This window comes from Phoca vitulina, unplaced genomic scaffold (assembly GCF_004348235.1).
Source record: "Phoca vitulina isolate PV1807 unplaced genomic scaffold, GSC_HSeal_1.0 scaffold18, whole genome shotgun sequence".
Lineage (NCBI taxonomy): Eukaryota > Metazoa > Chordata > Mammalia > Carnivora > Phocidae > Phoca > Phoca vitulina.
The window spans coordinates 27,726,568-27,740,616 of record NW_022589721.1 but is presented as its reverse complement, the minus strand read 5'-3'; the positions used below and the strand labels follow the sequence as shown (position 1 = coordinate 27,740,616).

The 14,049-nt window shown below is 53.4% G+C and overlaps 1 protein-coding gene across 3 annotated transcripts in view; it reads left to right on the top strand.

Annotated features, from left to right (window-relative positions):
* ZFAT (zinc finger and AT-hook domain containing) overlaps nt 1-14,049 on the top strand; it is a 216,930-nt gene that overhangs the window by 57,405 nt on the left and 145,476 nt on the right. For all 3 annotated transcript variants that reach the window (XM_032415477.1, XM_032415478.1, XM_032415479.1), the window contains one exon: nt 12,746-12,934. In XM_032415477.1, coding sequence (XP_032271368.1) covers nt 12,746-12,934 — 189 coding nt within the window. The remainder of the gene's footprint in view (nt 1-12,745; nt 12,935-14,049) is intronic.

Genomic DNA, 14,049 nt, shown 5'->3' with positions numbered 1-14,049 from the left:
ACTTTGAGGTAAGTGCGAGGAGCACCTGTGTAGGTCCCAACAGGGTCTGAAGGGAGCTCAGAGAAGTTGCTGTGGAAGCAGCCTGGGAGGGCAGGGTGGTGGTCAGGGAGGGCTTGGGCTGAGCTTGGAAGGCCATGTGGGCCTTGTCTTCCGAGGAGTAGGGGTGGAGGTGGAGGTAAGGTAGGGGGAGAGGGGATGGGGAGGGGAGTGCCAGCCCTGGCAGAGGCATCAGCATTCCTCAAGGCTCAGAGGAGCCCCCCAGCCGCATGTGGTCAGTGGGACATGGTGCAGGGGGGCTGGGGCAGTGGTCCTTTTGAGGGTCTACAGTATCTGAATTCAGCAGTAGCCTTGGGAGTGGAAAGAAGTGGACGTATTCTAGAGCCCTGGTGGAGGTGTGATTGCCAGGGCCTGGGCAGAGGTTGGAGTGGGTGGGAAGCCAGAGGGAGCCGGTGGGAGGTGGTCTTGGTTTTGGCTTGGGTGCTAGGGTGGAGGATGGGCCCTGTCAATCTGGAGAACCCAAGGGAGAAGCAGGTTTGGGGAAGAGAGGACTTGTTACTTCTGGTCATGTGTGGAGTTTGGTGGACTCCGGGTGTGCAAAGGGATATTATCTATCAGGCTGTGGAGCCGGCAAGAGGGCTGGACCGGAGCCCTAGCCTTGGGGCCATCTGCAGATGAGGGCACAAGTGGATGGGGCATCCACTGGGTGGAGGTTCCTGAGGACCCTGCTGCTGAGCATCCGGAGGGATGGGGAGAGCAGGAGGCTGCCTGTAAGGGGGAGGAGGACAGGCAGCGATGGTAAGTCAGGCAGGGAGGTGACGGGAGAGGAAGCTGGGATAGAGGCCCCTGGTCCTGGGGCTTGGGAGTGTGGCTCCTGCTACCTGCCGGTGAGATGGAGGTTGGAAAGAGGAGCCATCTAGGGGGATCAAAAGGATCGTGGGTGTGGGCAGGAAGCAGATGGCATGCTTGAATTGGCAACTTGAGGGCGTAGTAAAGGGATCCTTTATTAAAGGTTTAGGTCCTGTGGGACATTGTGGACAGCGGGGTCGCGAGGTGGTGGTAACACCCTGGGTATAAGGGCAGTGGGGAGAGTGGTCTCCAGAGCTCCATGGGCCAGCCTGTGGCAGGGGATGAAACAACCTCAGATGAGGCAGCAGGGAGGGAGCCTGGGGCTGGAGCGCCCCCCACCCCATCTCCTGCTGCCGCCTCCAGTGGCCAAACCCGGGGGGAAGCCCAAGGGCAGTGGAGCTCCTGTGGGAGCCTCACAGGCAGCTGGAGGAAGAATGGGGGGGACCTCGAGGGAATTTGCTAGAGCACTGAGGGTTCTGGATTTTTGCTCATTACCCTTAGAATGGAACAAATGTTTGGTCTCTGCTCCGGAAGCAAGCCCGCCCCTGGTTTTGTAGTCAGAGCGCCTCCCTGCATATGTGGGCACCAGGCCCGGTTGTAGACGTGTTGGGGGGGGTCTCAGCACTGTGGCGTGCACACGTGTGTGTGAGCATCTGCTTCTGCATTACGTCCGCATTCCACTCTGTGCTGTGCCATTGCTCTTTTAAACACCGTCTTTTTGAAAGGAAATGAAATACAAAGAATTATGTTAATGTGCTGGGCTTGAAGAACAATATGCACAGATGTCAAGAAATTAAAAGTGGTAGTTCCCAGAATGGCAGTGAGCCGGCAGAGTGCACGGGCTGGGGGCTCGGTGAGGCACGCAGTGGACGGAAGCACGAGGAATGGGAAGCCCAGCCCCAGACCCGAGGTGGGCATTAGCCCCACGGCCGCACGCACGTCCCGAGGGACGACTGTGCGTGCTTCGCCGTGCCACCTTTCCCTTGCTCGAACCTCGAAGTGACTCGCTCTGTGCTTTGCACATTCAGACCCTGCGTTTAGAGAGTTCCCCACTGATCCCGCTGAAAGGCAGATTGTAGCTCTCACACCCTGCCCTCTGCTGTGGCCACTCAGAGCAACGACTGTAGTTGGAGTGGTATTTGACCCAGCCCCTCCTCGTGCAGCCTCATCCACTAGTGTTCAAGTTGTTTTCGGGGCCCTTCAGAGGTGCTTGTGGCTCAGGATGGATGGGTGGGGGGGTGGTGTGGGAGGTGGCGAGGGGGACCCCTCCCGCTTTAACCAGAGAAGTCACGCCCTTCATCGATTGTTTATATTGAAATTGCTTAAATAACTCACTTGAAAAGCGTCTTGTGACTACAAACACCCGAGAAGCACCATCCTAATGCAGTGAGGGTCACGCTGGGATTCAGTGATGCAGCATGGTGTGAAGTGGGTGGACAAGGGCCCCTCCGCGGAGGGAGCACATGTATTAGAGCCTGGGAGCACAAAGTGAAACGTGAAAAGATTGGTAAGGGAGGCACATGGTGCACATGATAGTGGAGTTGCAGGTGCTAGCTAATGCTCAGGACCGGGCTTTGCCAACTGTAAGGTAACCGTGCAGAAGAGCAGGTGGTGTTACTGTGGCGGTGTAGGTTCTCTGTCTCTCGTGATCGTTGACCAGAGGAAAAATGCCAGACAGACTCAGACCGCTGTCAGGTGCTTCCGTGGGAACCTCAGTGCTGCTGATGGGATTGACGCTGCCCTTCCCTCCTATGGCCTGGCGGGCGGGCCTCCCCGGGGGCGGGCCTTCGAGACCCACTGGGGTTTGATGGCATCCGGTCCAGGCTGGCTTTCAAGCACCTCTGGCAGATTTCAGCTATCCATCTCACCGAAATTACATCCTGTTTTCTTTTGGATCAAGAGCCTTTTCTAGAACTCAGTGGAGACATTTTAGACTTCTTGTACAATTTGAAGACAAAATATTACCTTAGAATTGTGTAATTAACACCCGAACACAAAGCAGGATATTTAGACGATGGTTCCCCTTAAAAAGAGCACGTAGAAGCCTTGAGGGGTGATCTGGGCCTTCCCTTCCCCCAACCCCCATCAGTGGCTTTGTTTTCCACACGATGCTGTTCATTAAAAGATGCTGGCTTGCCGGCCACTCCCCTTCAGGCACCCTGTGTTGGCCCAGGGGGTCAACTGGGTATTCTCTGAAACAAGGGTGAGTAAATGATCCCCAAGTACCCGTCGGCGTCAGCCTGGTGTGAGCATCCTGCCGTCACCCAACAGCTACCTTTAGCTCGCCTCGTGTATTGCCAGAGGCCTTCGTCCATCTTGGTGAAGGGAAGATACCGGTCTTTCCCTGTGTGAACAGAACCCAAACTCTGGTTCTCTTCACTTTCCAAGAATTGTCTCTTCCTAGCAGGGAGCATGGCTGCAGAGCACTGGGCATGCCACCATCCTGCCACGGTGGGATTTTAAATGCTCGGCCCCAGGTGCAGGGGGCTGGCCTGGCAATCTGTTGCACCAGGGGCTTAGTGTGGCAGGTGGGTGGGGGGCGCAGGACGTGATTGGGAGCAAATGGCCTCTTGCTGCCTACGGGGGCTCGACTGGGGGTACACTGAGTAATGCCAGCCTGTCGCCCCTCGGCCTTCTGCACAGTTGGGCCCGGCCCCCGATGGAGGGAGGTGGGCTAGGAGGAGAGAGGTTGTTCAGGGGCAGTGTGTGGGTGCTGAGGTACATGAGCACCTGTCACCTTGGACCTGTTCCCCAGGGACAGCGCAGAGGGATGGGCGTGCAGATCACTTCTCGGCCCACTGGCGAGGCCCATCTGCCCTCTCAGCCACTTAGGACGACATGAGCCTCCGCCATGGAGCATGGCTCTTCAGTTGGTTCCTGTCCATGTACTCGGTGTAAACTCTTCCTGCGCCCATCAGAGGCAGGAGAGGACAGCGGGAAGCCCTCGCTCTGACACAGATGGACTCAGGTGTGGTGTTGGGTCTGCCACCTGCTGGGGGAGGGTCTCTTGGTTCTGTCGGCTCTCTCCCTCACTGAGTCTGATCTTTGTGACGGGCTGCGGAACAGAGCAACTTCATAAGGGCCCGAGGACCGAGGGGGGGTGGAGGTGCTAAGGGGTGGGGCGGTGGTCCGTGGGTGAGCTTCGGAGCTCTCTGGGGGCAGGGACGGGCCTGGCTCTTCTCTTTGTCCCCAGAGCCTGGCACAGGGCCAGGCACCCAAGGGGCCTTCACTTGTTCTCTGTTTAACGAATGGCTGACTTTCCCGCTTGGTGAAGTGTGAGACCCTGCCGGCTCTCCACTCTTATCGCATCCCTAGGCATCCTGCAAAATGGGCTAAATCCTGCCGTGCTTCAGTGCACTCACATCACGGGGGGAACAGACACGACCAAGCCAGCAAGTAAATAAGCCACACCACAGTGACTGTCCTCATCAGTAGGAAATGGTTGTGTGCATTGTATTTGTTAGATCAGAACTAGAGCGCTACACTCCACACGGAACATTTGGACCTGCCCAGCTGCTAAGTGCCCGATTACCTTCTTTTTTTTTTTTTTTAAAAGATTTTATTTATTTATTTATTTATTTATTTGAGAGAGAATGAGAGACAGAGAGCACGAGAGGGAAGAGGGTCAGAGGGAGAAGCAGACTCCCTGCTGAGCAGGGAGCCCGATGTGGGACTCGATCCTGGGACTCCAGGATCATGACCTGAGCCGAAGGCAGACGCTTAACGACTGAGCCCCCCAGGCGCCCGTGCCCAATTACCTTCTAACATACTATGTAATTTACCTATTTGTCATGGTTTAAAGATAACCGAATGTCCTTGCTAGCATGTAAATTCCAGGAGGCAGGGATCTTTCTCTGTTTTGTACGCACAGTGCCCTCAGTGCCTAGGATGGTGCCTGGCACCCCAAAAGGTCTGTTGCATGAGCTGTGACTGTAAAGCACAGATACGTCCTGTGGTCCTTTGATAATCCCAAGGAAATCTTTATTTCTTTTGTGCAGAAATGATGTTTGGTTTAAGAAGGATGGACACTGAGAAGATGTAGAAATAGGAGAGTGAGACGTCAGTTTACAAAGAGAATGTTTTATTAAGTGATAGAAAATTATTGTTGAACTTGCTATCACAGATAGAAATTCTGTTTTCAGAAGAGCAGTGCTTGACATGAATACTTAACCAGAGTGAGGAGAGGGTAACGGGCACGCAGGCAGACAGACTGAAGAGAAAGGCTTTGAAGTCAGACCCACAGTTGCCTTGGCCCTTCTGAGTCACAATCGGGTAGAGTCCTGAAAATAAAAGTGAACGTGTCCGCAGAGCCTGGTCGTTTAATTGGCCTTGGGTTCCAGTAGTGTTGGGTCTGGAGCTAGCGTGCCCGAACGACGGACAGTCCTGGGAGAGTTTGGGTGGCAAACGTGGGCGGAGGGCCGGGACTTCATAGGGGAGGTTCCTTAGGAGGTCAGTGCCGATTATTACTGTCACGGACTGGAAACCAGACCCCTGCATGCTGCAGCATGGCCACGTCACATCCAGAAGCACCGGGGAGGAGACTGGAGTGGGGGGAGACGAGCTGCAGGCGGCCTGGGGAAGAGGCAGGGACAGATGTCCCTAATGCCGTGCCTCCTTTCTGTTGTCACCTTTGCCCGAGGTGAAGAGTGGCTGGTCGGGTCACTTCGGAGAGTGGCTGTCTGCAGAATGCCCTTCGCCTTACGTTTCCTGGAAGGCTCACGGCAATGGATTTGCGCATGGCAGTCACGGTTGAGACTGTCTACAATTTACTTTTTCAAGCCAACTTAATAAATCGGAGCTCAGAGGGCCTCACATGTGTCCAGGCCAGACCGTTTCTCAGCAGGTCACCATGAAGCTGTCTGTGGGTAATAGTGAGGGGTCCGTGTTCCCAGACTGGTTGCCTACGTAGACAGCTTGCCTTTGAGTTGGTGGGGGGGTAACGGCCTGATGACAGGCAGCTGTCTGAAGTGACTCCCTACCACCCATGTGTCCCTCGATCTTTAGGGTCACTGACTCTGCGGCGGCCCCTAGACGTTTTTGCCGTTGCTCTTCTTCGCGTGCTGCTGTGTCATTACCCAAGACATTTTAGATTTTAACTGTTGCTAGCGGAGCAAGTCATGTTATGTATTTGTTCAGTTTGCATGGCAGGGGTGTTAAAAATCTTAAAAACAAAGCCAAACCCAAATCAGGATATTCTGGGAAGGATTCAAGTACTCTCAACAGAGGAGGAGGGCTTTGTTCGTTGCAAGAATGTGCGGGTGAGGGGCTCCCTCACGTTGCTGTCCACGGAGAGCCAAGCTCTTGCTCCGGACAATCTGCTCTGAGAGGGAGGTATAGGGACGAGCCAACAGGTGCCGAGGGGCAGGTGTGGGGAAAACTGTGCCCCAGGACTGCCTCTGGCTACCGACTGTATTTCTTCTACGTGAGCCTGCTGGGGTCTGGATGTTTGTGTCCCCCGGCCCAAATTCCTATGCTGAAATCCTAATCCCCAAAGATGATGATATCGGAAGGTGGGGCGTTTGGGAGATGCTTGGGTCTGGAGGGCAGAGCCCTCATGAATGGGGTTAGTGTCCTCATCAAAGAGGCCCCAGGAGCCCCCTCACCCCTTCCTCCACGTGAGGACACACAAGGTGCCAAAAACCAGGAAGCTGGCCCTCACCTGGCACCCAGTCTGCCTTGATCCCAGGCTTGTAGCCTCCCGAGCCCTGAGGAACAGACTTCTGTTGTTGGCAAGCCCCCCAGTCAGTGGCGATCTGTTCCAGCAGCCAGACAGACTCAGACCATGCCGTCAGGGTGGACTGTGAAGGCAGGTGGATGAGAGTAGTCTGGAGGGTGCGGTGCAGTGTCCCAGGTGTTCCCAGGGGAGGGTGTTTACCATGTGTTGGGACTGGCATGTGAACCCTGTCATTTCGTCCTCAAAGCCATCCTCGGTGGCCCGTGTCAGTATTTTGTTTTTTTTCTGAGGGATTTTATGGAGGTTAAGCAGTTTTCCAAAGTCCCACCGGAAGTGGTCGAGTGGAGTCCAGCCTCGGGCTCCCTGATTCTGAGGCGCAGGATGCCCCCACCGCCTCTGCCCTGCGTCCTCCTGCGGGCCCTTTGCTGTGAGGCTCCCCAGCAGCCGTGTGCACGGCACACACCGGCACCCATCGTGGAGCTGTTGGATTTTGGAAGGAAAAAGAAACCAGGAGGGGGGCGCCTGGGTGGCTCAGTCGTTAAGCGTCTGCCTTCGGCTCAGGTCATGATCCCAGGGTCCTGGGATCGAGCTCCGCATCGGGCTCCCTGCTCCGCGGGAAGCCTGCTTCTCCCTCTCCCCCTGCTTGTATTCCCTCTCTCACTGTCTCTCTCTGTCAAATAAATAAATAAAATCTTTAAAAAAAAAAAAGAAACCAGGAGGAATAGAGGCATTAGCTGGGATGAAAGTTTAAAAAGTCAGTAACATAGAGGAAGCCGGTGAATATCAACAGAGCGTCCGCAAGGCTGCCGTGCGGGCGGGTGGAATTAGCAGCCCCGGGGAAAGCATGCACCAGCAGGACCTCCGGGCTGAGCCCACGAGGCCTTTCAGTAGAGAAAAGACATCTTTGAAGAGTACAGACATGGGTCCAGTGAGGATGCAGGGAAACCCAAGCACAAGCAAAGCCGGTCAGGTGTCCACATGGGATCGAGCACAAAAGGACCGGCAAGGCTTTTATTCAGCAGTTCTTCTCCCTTTCCTTCCATTCTCCCTTCTTTCTGAGGACAAGTGTCGACACCTACTATGTGCTTGAGCTGTGGCTGGGCATGAAAAATCGGTAGTAGTGCCAGCTGTGAGAGAGCCGGGCCCAGGGCTGGAAGGAGCTTGGCTCGCAGGAGCGCTGTAGACGATGCGTGATTCCTCTGCGTAGACACCTGTGTTTGTAGCCCAGAGCGTCTGGTGGCATCGAGGGTCACGGTGGGCCGTGTCTGCCTGTCTTTCTTCACCCTCTCGGCTCGCGCCTCTCATGCTTGGTGTTTTACCTGGAATGATTTGCTACTCCCTGCACGCACATGCTGGTTTCCTGTGGGAACTTGGTCCTGCCATGGTGCTCCATTGCTGAAGGGACCGTGTCACACCATCTCCAAGAATCATTTCCAAGGCCGCTGAGGTCATTGCTCACCATGTGGTGCCTGAATCAGTGGGAAAACTTGGCATGGAGACTTCAGAAGCTCTGAGAATGGAACGTAGCTGAATGAGCTGTGGCTCCACGTTGCATGAGGCCATGGAGAATTGAGGGAAGAATGTGTATTTGGGGCAGTCTTCAATGGAGAGTGTCTTAGCATCTGTTCCCCCCGGAGGTAGCCGTGGCTGTGGACGGTTTATGGGGATGGTGATCCCAGGAGGCAGGAGTGAAGGAGTGGGGAGGTGAGACAGGGAGGGAGGAGAGCCGAGGGTTTGTTATTGGGCTCACTGCTGCAGTCAGCAGAGGTTCAGCTCTTCCAGGATCTTGAAGCTTCAGAATGGCTTTCAGAATTGTCCACCCAAGTCAGGAGCCCAGAGTGGTCATGTGCTGGCTCCCATCCTTCATTGGTTGAGGCTTGCCCCCCATCACATTGAGCCGTCTTCACTTCCGGGCCCAGCAGGGATCCCAAAGGGCACCATGTGCAGCTGAGGTGGGATGCTGGAGGACAAGGTAAGTGTGAGCCATCCTCTGGAGCTGCTGCCAGAGTCGGGCATGGGCCCGGGAGACACAGCCAGAGCCCCACTGGCATTGCTGTGGGGGGCTCAGAACCCGCACAAAGCACAAACTGGACTCTCATGCCCGTCCAGGAGGGAGAGAGGTGCAGAGTGTTCTGTTGCCCACTGCCCTACTCAAGAGTTTTCTTTTACTGTCCCCTATTGCTCATTCCTCTGCCCTCTTTTCTCCCTGCCCCCTTCTTTCCAGGGCCATGCTCCTCCACTGCAAGCTCCATCTCCCTGTGAGTCAGCCTAGAGTTCAGAGACGCAAAGGTCTCTTGCCTCGTCTGACTTCCCTGGTGGTGCAGTCTTTCCCATAGCATCACAAATGGGATCCTAAACTTCCTTGGAAATGCATCACTAAAAGCTACCCTTTCCTCCTTGGACAGCTCTGACTGCTGGAAATTTCTCTGGCTGAAACCTGTTGTGACTTGTACCCGTTGGTTCTAGCTGGGCTTTTCTGAGCACAGCAGAGTAGGTCTTGTCACCTAGGGCAGGCCCTTTCTCTGCTCCAGGCCTGTGCTAGGCTTGTAAAATAACACGAAGACGTGGACCCACCCTCCAGGAGATCACAGCACAGTGAGGCGTCTGAATAGAAAATTGTAAAGCAGTGTGGGAAGTCCAACCATTGATATGGTGATACGTTGGTGCATGCGTGTGCGTGTGTAAATCTGTGTGCCTTTGTTTGTCTTTTGGACAGGCAGGGTGTGTGGGGTGAGGGTGTTGTGTGCAAGGTCCAGAGACTGTAAACATCCTGGGTGTTTGGTCAGCTTGTCATCCAGTGTTGTTCTAGCCCCAGGGGGTGAGCAGATGAGTACTGGTGGGCATGTGTGTGGGAGGTGTGGCTTTGACAGTTCAGGGGTCCTGGGAGAGAGGATTTATGGCAAATCCCAGAGGGCTTTATCTAGTACTTTCTCCTAATGGAAACAGGAGGGAAGCCATTGAAGGGCTTTAAAGGGGGCAGGGACAGGGGCATGTTTGAATTTTGAAACAGTTTACTCTGGGGTCAGGATGGAGAATGGTTTGGAGAGCATGTTAGTCAAGATAACTTTTAGCAGAGGCGCCAGCTGCAGATGTGTTTGAGCATGAGGATGGCTGTTCTTTTGGGTAACAAGGTCTCTGAGGACCAGCGGTTCTCGGGTGGGCTCAGTGGCGCAGCTGCCGTCAGGATCCCACGGTCCACGCTTGCCTTCAAGAGCCTCAAGGCATTGACTCGTCTTTCGCTTGATCTCTTGTAGTTTCTGGGTGTTTGTCTCAGTTCTGAGCAGTGGACATGGTAACGTCCCGTTGAAGAAGAGGGGCGTTTCTTTCTTCTTAGGGAGGAAAACTGCTCCCAGAAGCCCACTGGCCGCCTTCAACTGGACCCCATTCGCCTGCGCTGAGGTCCTGTAGCCCCAGCTGCCGGGCTGGGGGAGGGGTAGGGCTGGGACTGGGGCAGGGTTCTCTGTCCCTGCAGCTGGAGGGGCGCCACCCTTGAGGAGGCCCAGGCACCGGCAGTGGGTCCAGTGGCCAAAGCTCGAGCACTGCTGGCTCGAGGTGAGATTCTTACCCAATCTCCTCTTCTCCACGCTGGGCCAACTCAGGCTCTTCCAAACCTTTTTCTACTCCCATCCGCCATCCTCATGTGGCCCGCTCTGCAGCGCCTTCCTGACATGTGATGCCTAAAGCAGAGTCAAGATCACGAGATCCCTCCTGATGATGCAGGCTACCGCTGTGTGGATACTTGTGGTTCTTTAGTTGATTCATGTGGTTAACCCGGGTTCAGCTCATGGCAAGCTCGGATTCTTAGGGTGCTGGTTGTTGTTTCTGGGGGCTTTTTTTTTTTTATATGAACATATCTATTCCTGGTGTGTTGCCCACATAGTGAATTGTATCCCCAGGTGAGTTCTTTTATGAACTGGAGTATCATTTTAAAAGCACAAAAATTCCTCGATATGTTGTTTCTACCTCTTCATAGCATCCAGTATATTCTACTGTAGTTGCTTATGCACGCGTATCATACAGTATGTAGGCCCCATAAAGAACTTCTGTGACTCAGGCGATTTGTAGACTTTTTGAGGTGTGTTTAATATAGCCACTACAGAATGATAGAAAAAGTTCCCATTAGGCATGGTGCAAATCCAACCTCACAGAACGTGAGCACTGGCAGCGATTTTGCAGGTCCCTTGTTTTGCCCTGTTCTTTAGCTCTACAGGACTTGTGATGTTCCTCAAAGGATGGACCTGTGTGATGGTCCTTGACTTTCCCCTTTGGCCTTGGAGAGTAGTAATGCACAGTCCGTCTGATTCATGCTCTCATCTGCTAATTTTTCTATTCAAATTCAACGTTAACGTGTTTCGTGCTCACACTAATTATGTGACTAAGGACCCTTTCCAGGCAATTAAATTCCCTAAGACTGTTTCCACCAGGTCTACACATGTTCCAGGCACCACCTGGATTATGGGGACAAGCACCAAAAGATGTCATCTGTAGAACACAGAATATTAGTGGATATTTTCATCACTCTGCCCCATTAGCCGTGTGTTTTCCTCGCCTCATCTTGAGAGAGCCTTCCTCCCACCAGCAGGCCTCCCCGAGAATTTGTGCTTCTCCGTTTTATCTTGTCCGTCCGGGCGAATGTTGGTACACTGATGTCTGGCTGCAGGCAGACTGAATCGTGGTAAGCACAGACTTACCGAGTTGCCCCAGGCAGTCTCCCTTTGGTTTCTCCGGTCTTCTCTAGCTTCTGCTTTATTGCTGTGCGGTTCTAACTTCACCTGCGTGACGCCCCCCCGCCCACCGCCGCCCCTTGCCAGTGCTTTCTGAGCCCCCACTGTCCGTCCACCGTGTGCGTGTCCTGCAACCAAGCCCCCACCCTGTGTTCATCTCTGCTAACAGGCTGTGTGGAGTGGTTCCCTCTGCTTGTCATGATGTTCTGAAGAGGTGATTCTTGGGCAAGTTATTTCAGGTTTGTGGTTGTGATTCTAAGACAGAAAACACCTTTCCCCTTCCTCCCCTATTTCCTTCGGAATCTGGAACAGCCTGCATTCAAGAGATCGCTTGCACTTTTATTCTTCACTTTGGTATTGGAGTGTTTCTTAGCCCTCAGGCTACTGCCAAGTCTAGCCGTGTGAAGTTAGCTGTTCCTTCTGTGGCTGACACAGCCATTCTTTCGTGTGTTGAAATGTCTTTTGAACCCATTCAGTTCATCTTCCTCAGTGGTGGCACGGGTTCGAAGCACGGATGTAGGGTAGCCCTTCTCCCACATAAAATGCTCCAGCAGCTCACCACTGCCTTCCACAGCGGCAGGAGGGTGCTGTGGGTCAAGAGCAACCTCAGACATGTTGTGCTTGGCTCTCCCATTGTATTAAGATTTTTTAGATTAGTGTCAACCTTGAAAAATCAGATTTCATGTAAAAAGTGGATTTCCTGTCTCCCTTTGAATAATCAAGAGATCTGGTGACTTTGTCCCCGGCCCTGACAGGGCGGCCCCGACTGGCTCTGGGGCCTGTGCTCTGTCACCAGAGCCCCACTTGGTGGCTTCGCCCACTCACGCTATGAGCCTGGTCTCCATGAGCACTGCACTCAGGGATGGAGGGCCCTCTAGGACCTAGCTTTTACTCCCTCCAGTGTTTTATTTCTACCTCCCTGTGTCTCCATGAAGCTGTAGCTACACAGCACGCAGAGCTGATGGTTTTGGATTCTTCCATCGCTCCTCATTTCAGTTGGCACACAGCTGACTGTCCTTGCCCGTCTCTCCCACCAGACTGCAGGGCTTTTGAGGAGAGGGTCTGCGTCTGTGCCTTGTGGGCCTTTATATCCACCATAGAAGGTCATAGAAGGTAGCTAGTAGTTGTAGCTTGATTGATTCTCCCTAGGCTGTAAATCTTGGAGACCATATCTTCTGTAGGAACTCTGAAGTCTGGTAGGCTTTGTGAGAACAAGGTGAAGAGTTATGCCTGCTCTGTCAGCACTGGGTCCCCCCGGTGCCTTGATGCTGGCCCGTGGCAGCGGTGCGGGGAGTATTTACTGAATCAGACGAGAGCCCGAAGAACCAAAGACAGTGCCTGAAGCGAGTGAGAGGCCCGCATAGCAGGGAGGACCAGCGTGTATATATCACACATAAATATTTCTTTTACTGTCCCTTTATAAAAAGGTTATGTGAACTCTCCAGTTCTGTCACTGATCTAAAAGGATATTTTATAAATCTAGGTATTATTTGCTCTTTAGGTGATGAATCTGACCTTGAACTGGAAAGGAAGTATAAGGAAGATGATCGAGAAAAGACCCCAAGGAGGCCACGGACACAGAGGACAGAGAAAGTCCAGAAGATCCCCTCGGGAAAGGAGGCCGGGCAGATTTCCGGAGTGAAGAAACCCATCATCAGTGTGGTTTTAACGGCCCATGAAGCGATTCCAGGTGACCACAGCAAGCAGGAAGGGGCAAAACACGCATCTTTTGGCGAGTCTGTACTGGGCAGCCCGACAGCTTGGACCCTGTGGTCCTGGGCAGCTGGCTCACTGACGGGGTCTCCCTCTGGTTACCCATTCCCGTGGCGCCACGGTGGGCCTGTTCCTGCAGGGCTGTCGTGGATAGCATGTAGAGGAGAGGTGCTGGGGGCCTGCTGTTGCTGCCAGAGGCCCGATCAGCACGTTTCTTTCCTCTGCTCCCCTAGTCCAGCCCCTGGCCCAGGGGTGCCCTTCCCTTACTGCCCTCAGTGTTGGGGCCCCCGTGGGAGACAGACCTACTCAGATCAGACGGATGCGCCTGCTCCCCAGAACCCGCACTCTCATGGTCCCTCCGCCCATTTTTAGTAGGCTTATCACATAGTTTATAATACTGGAGATTTTGGTCTCCCTTTTCCTTTCACATAAAATAGAGTGGAGATATTATACTACCTTTTTTAAAAAAGGTCTTTCAGGAAGGGATACTTTAGACAAAAAGCAGTTTATGATAGCAGGTTCCAAAGTATTATGATGGTTTTTTTCCTATCCACTTGGGGTGATAGTTGTCAAATAATATTTAAAAATCAAGTGTAGGATTTTAAGAGCAGCTACAGCTTTTGACGCACCTCGTTTCAATGGTAATAGTCACTCCTTATTTAAAGTGGAAATGCCAGATAAGTGCCTCTTTATCCCTCAGTACAGAGTAGGATGATCGGTAGGAAATAAGGCACGTAAAAACATGTGGCTAGAACTTTCTGGAAAGTTGCTTTGTCTGCCCCCTGCTTCAGAGCAGTATCGGCCCGGGAAGCAAAACCTCGGAGAGGGAGCGGCTCCTGTTCCTCGCGTCTCTGGAGATTCCCTCGGTAACTTCTCTAAAATTGCTGGTAGTCCTTTGAGCTTTCCGTAAGTGGGGGTAAACATGTAATTGATGGCTCTGCTATTCTAGAAATGGGGTAGATTGGAGCCTTTTCTTTGATGCACGTGTGTGTGCTCATGTCCACTGCTATACAAGCCTTTGATCGTTCCGCATCCTAGAAGTGCACAAGCAAAGGGACCTTTGTGTTTCTCCACTCCACACCCTTCATTTGC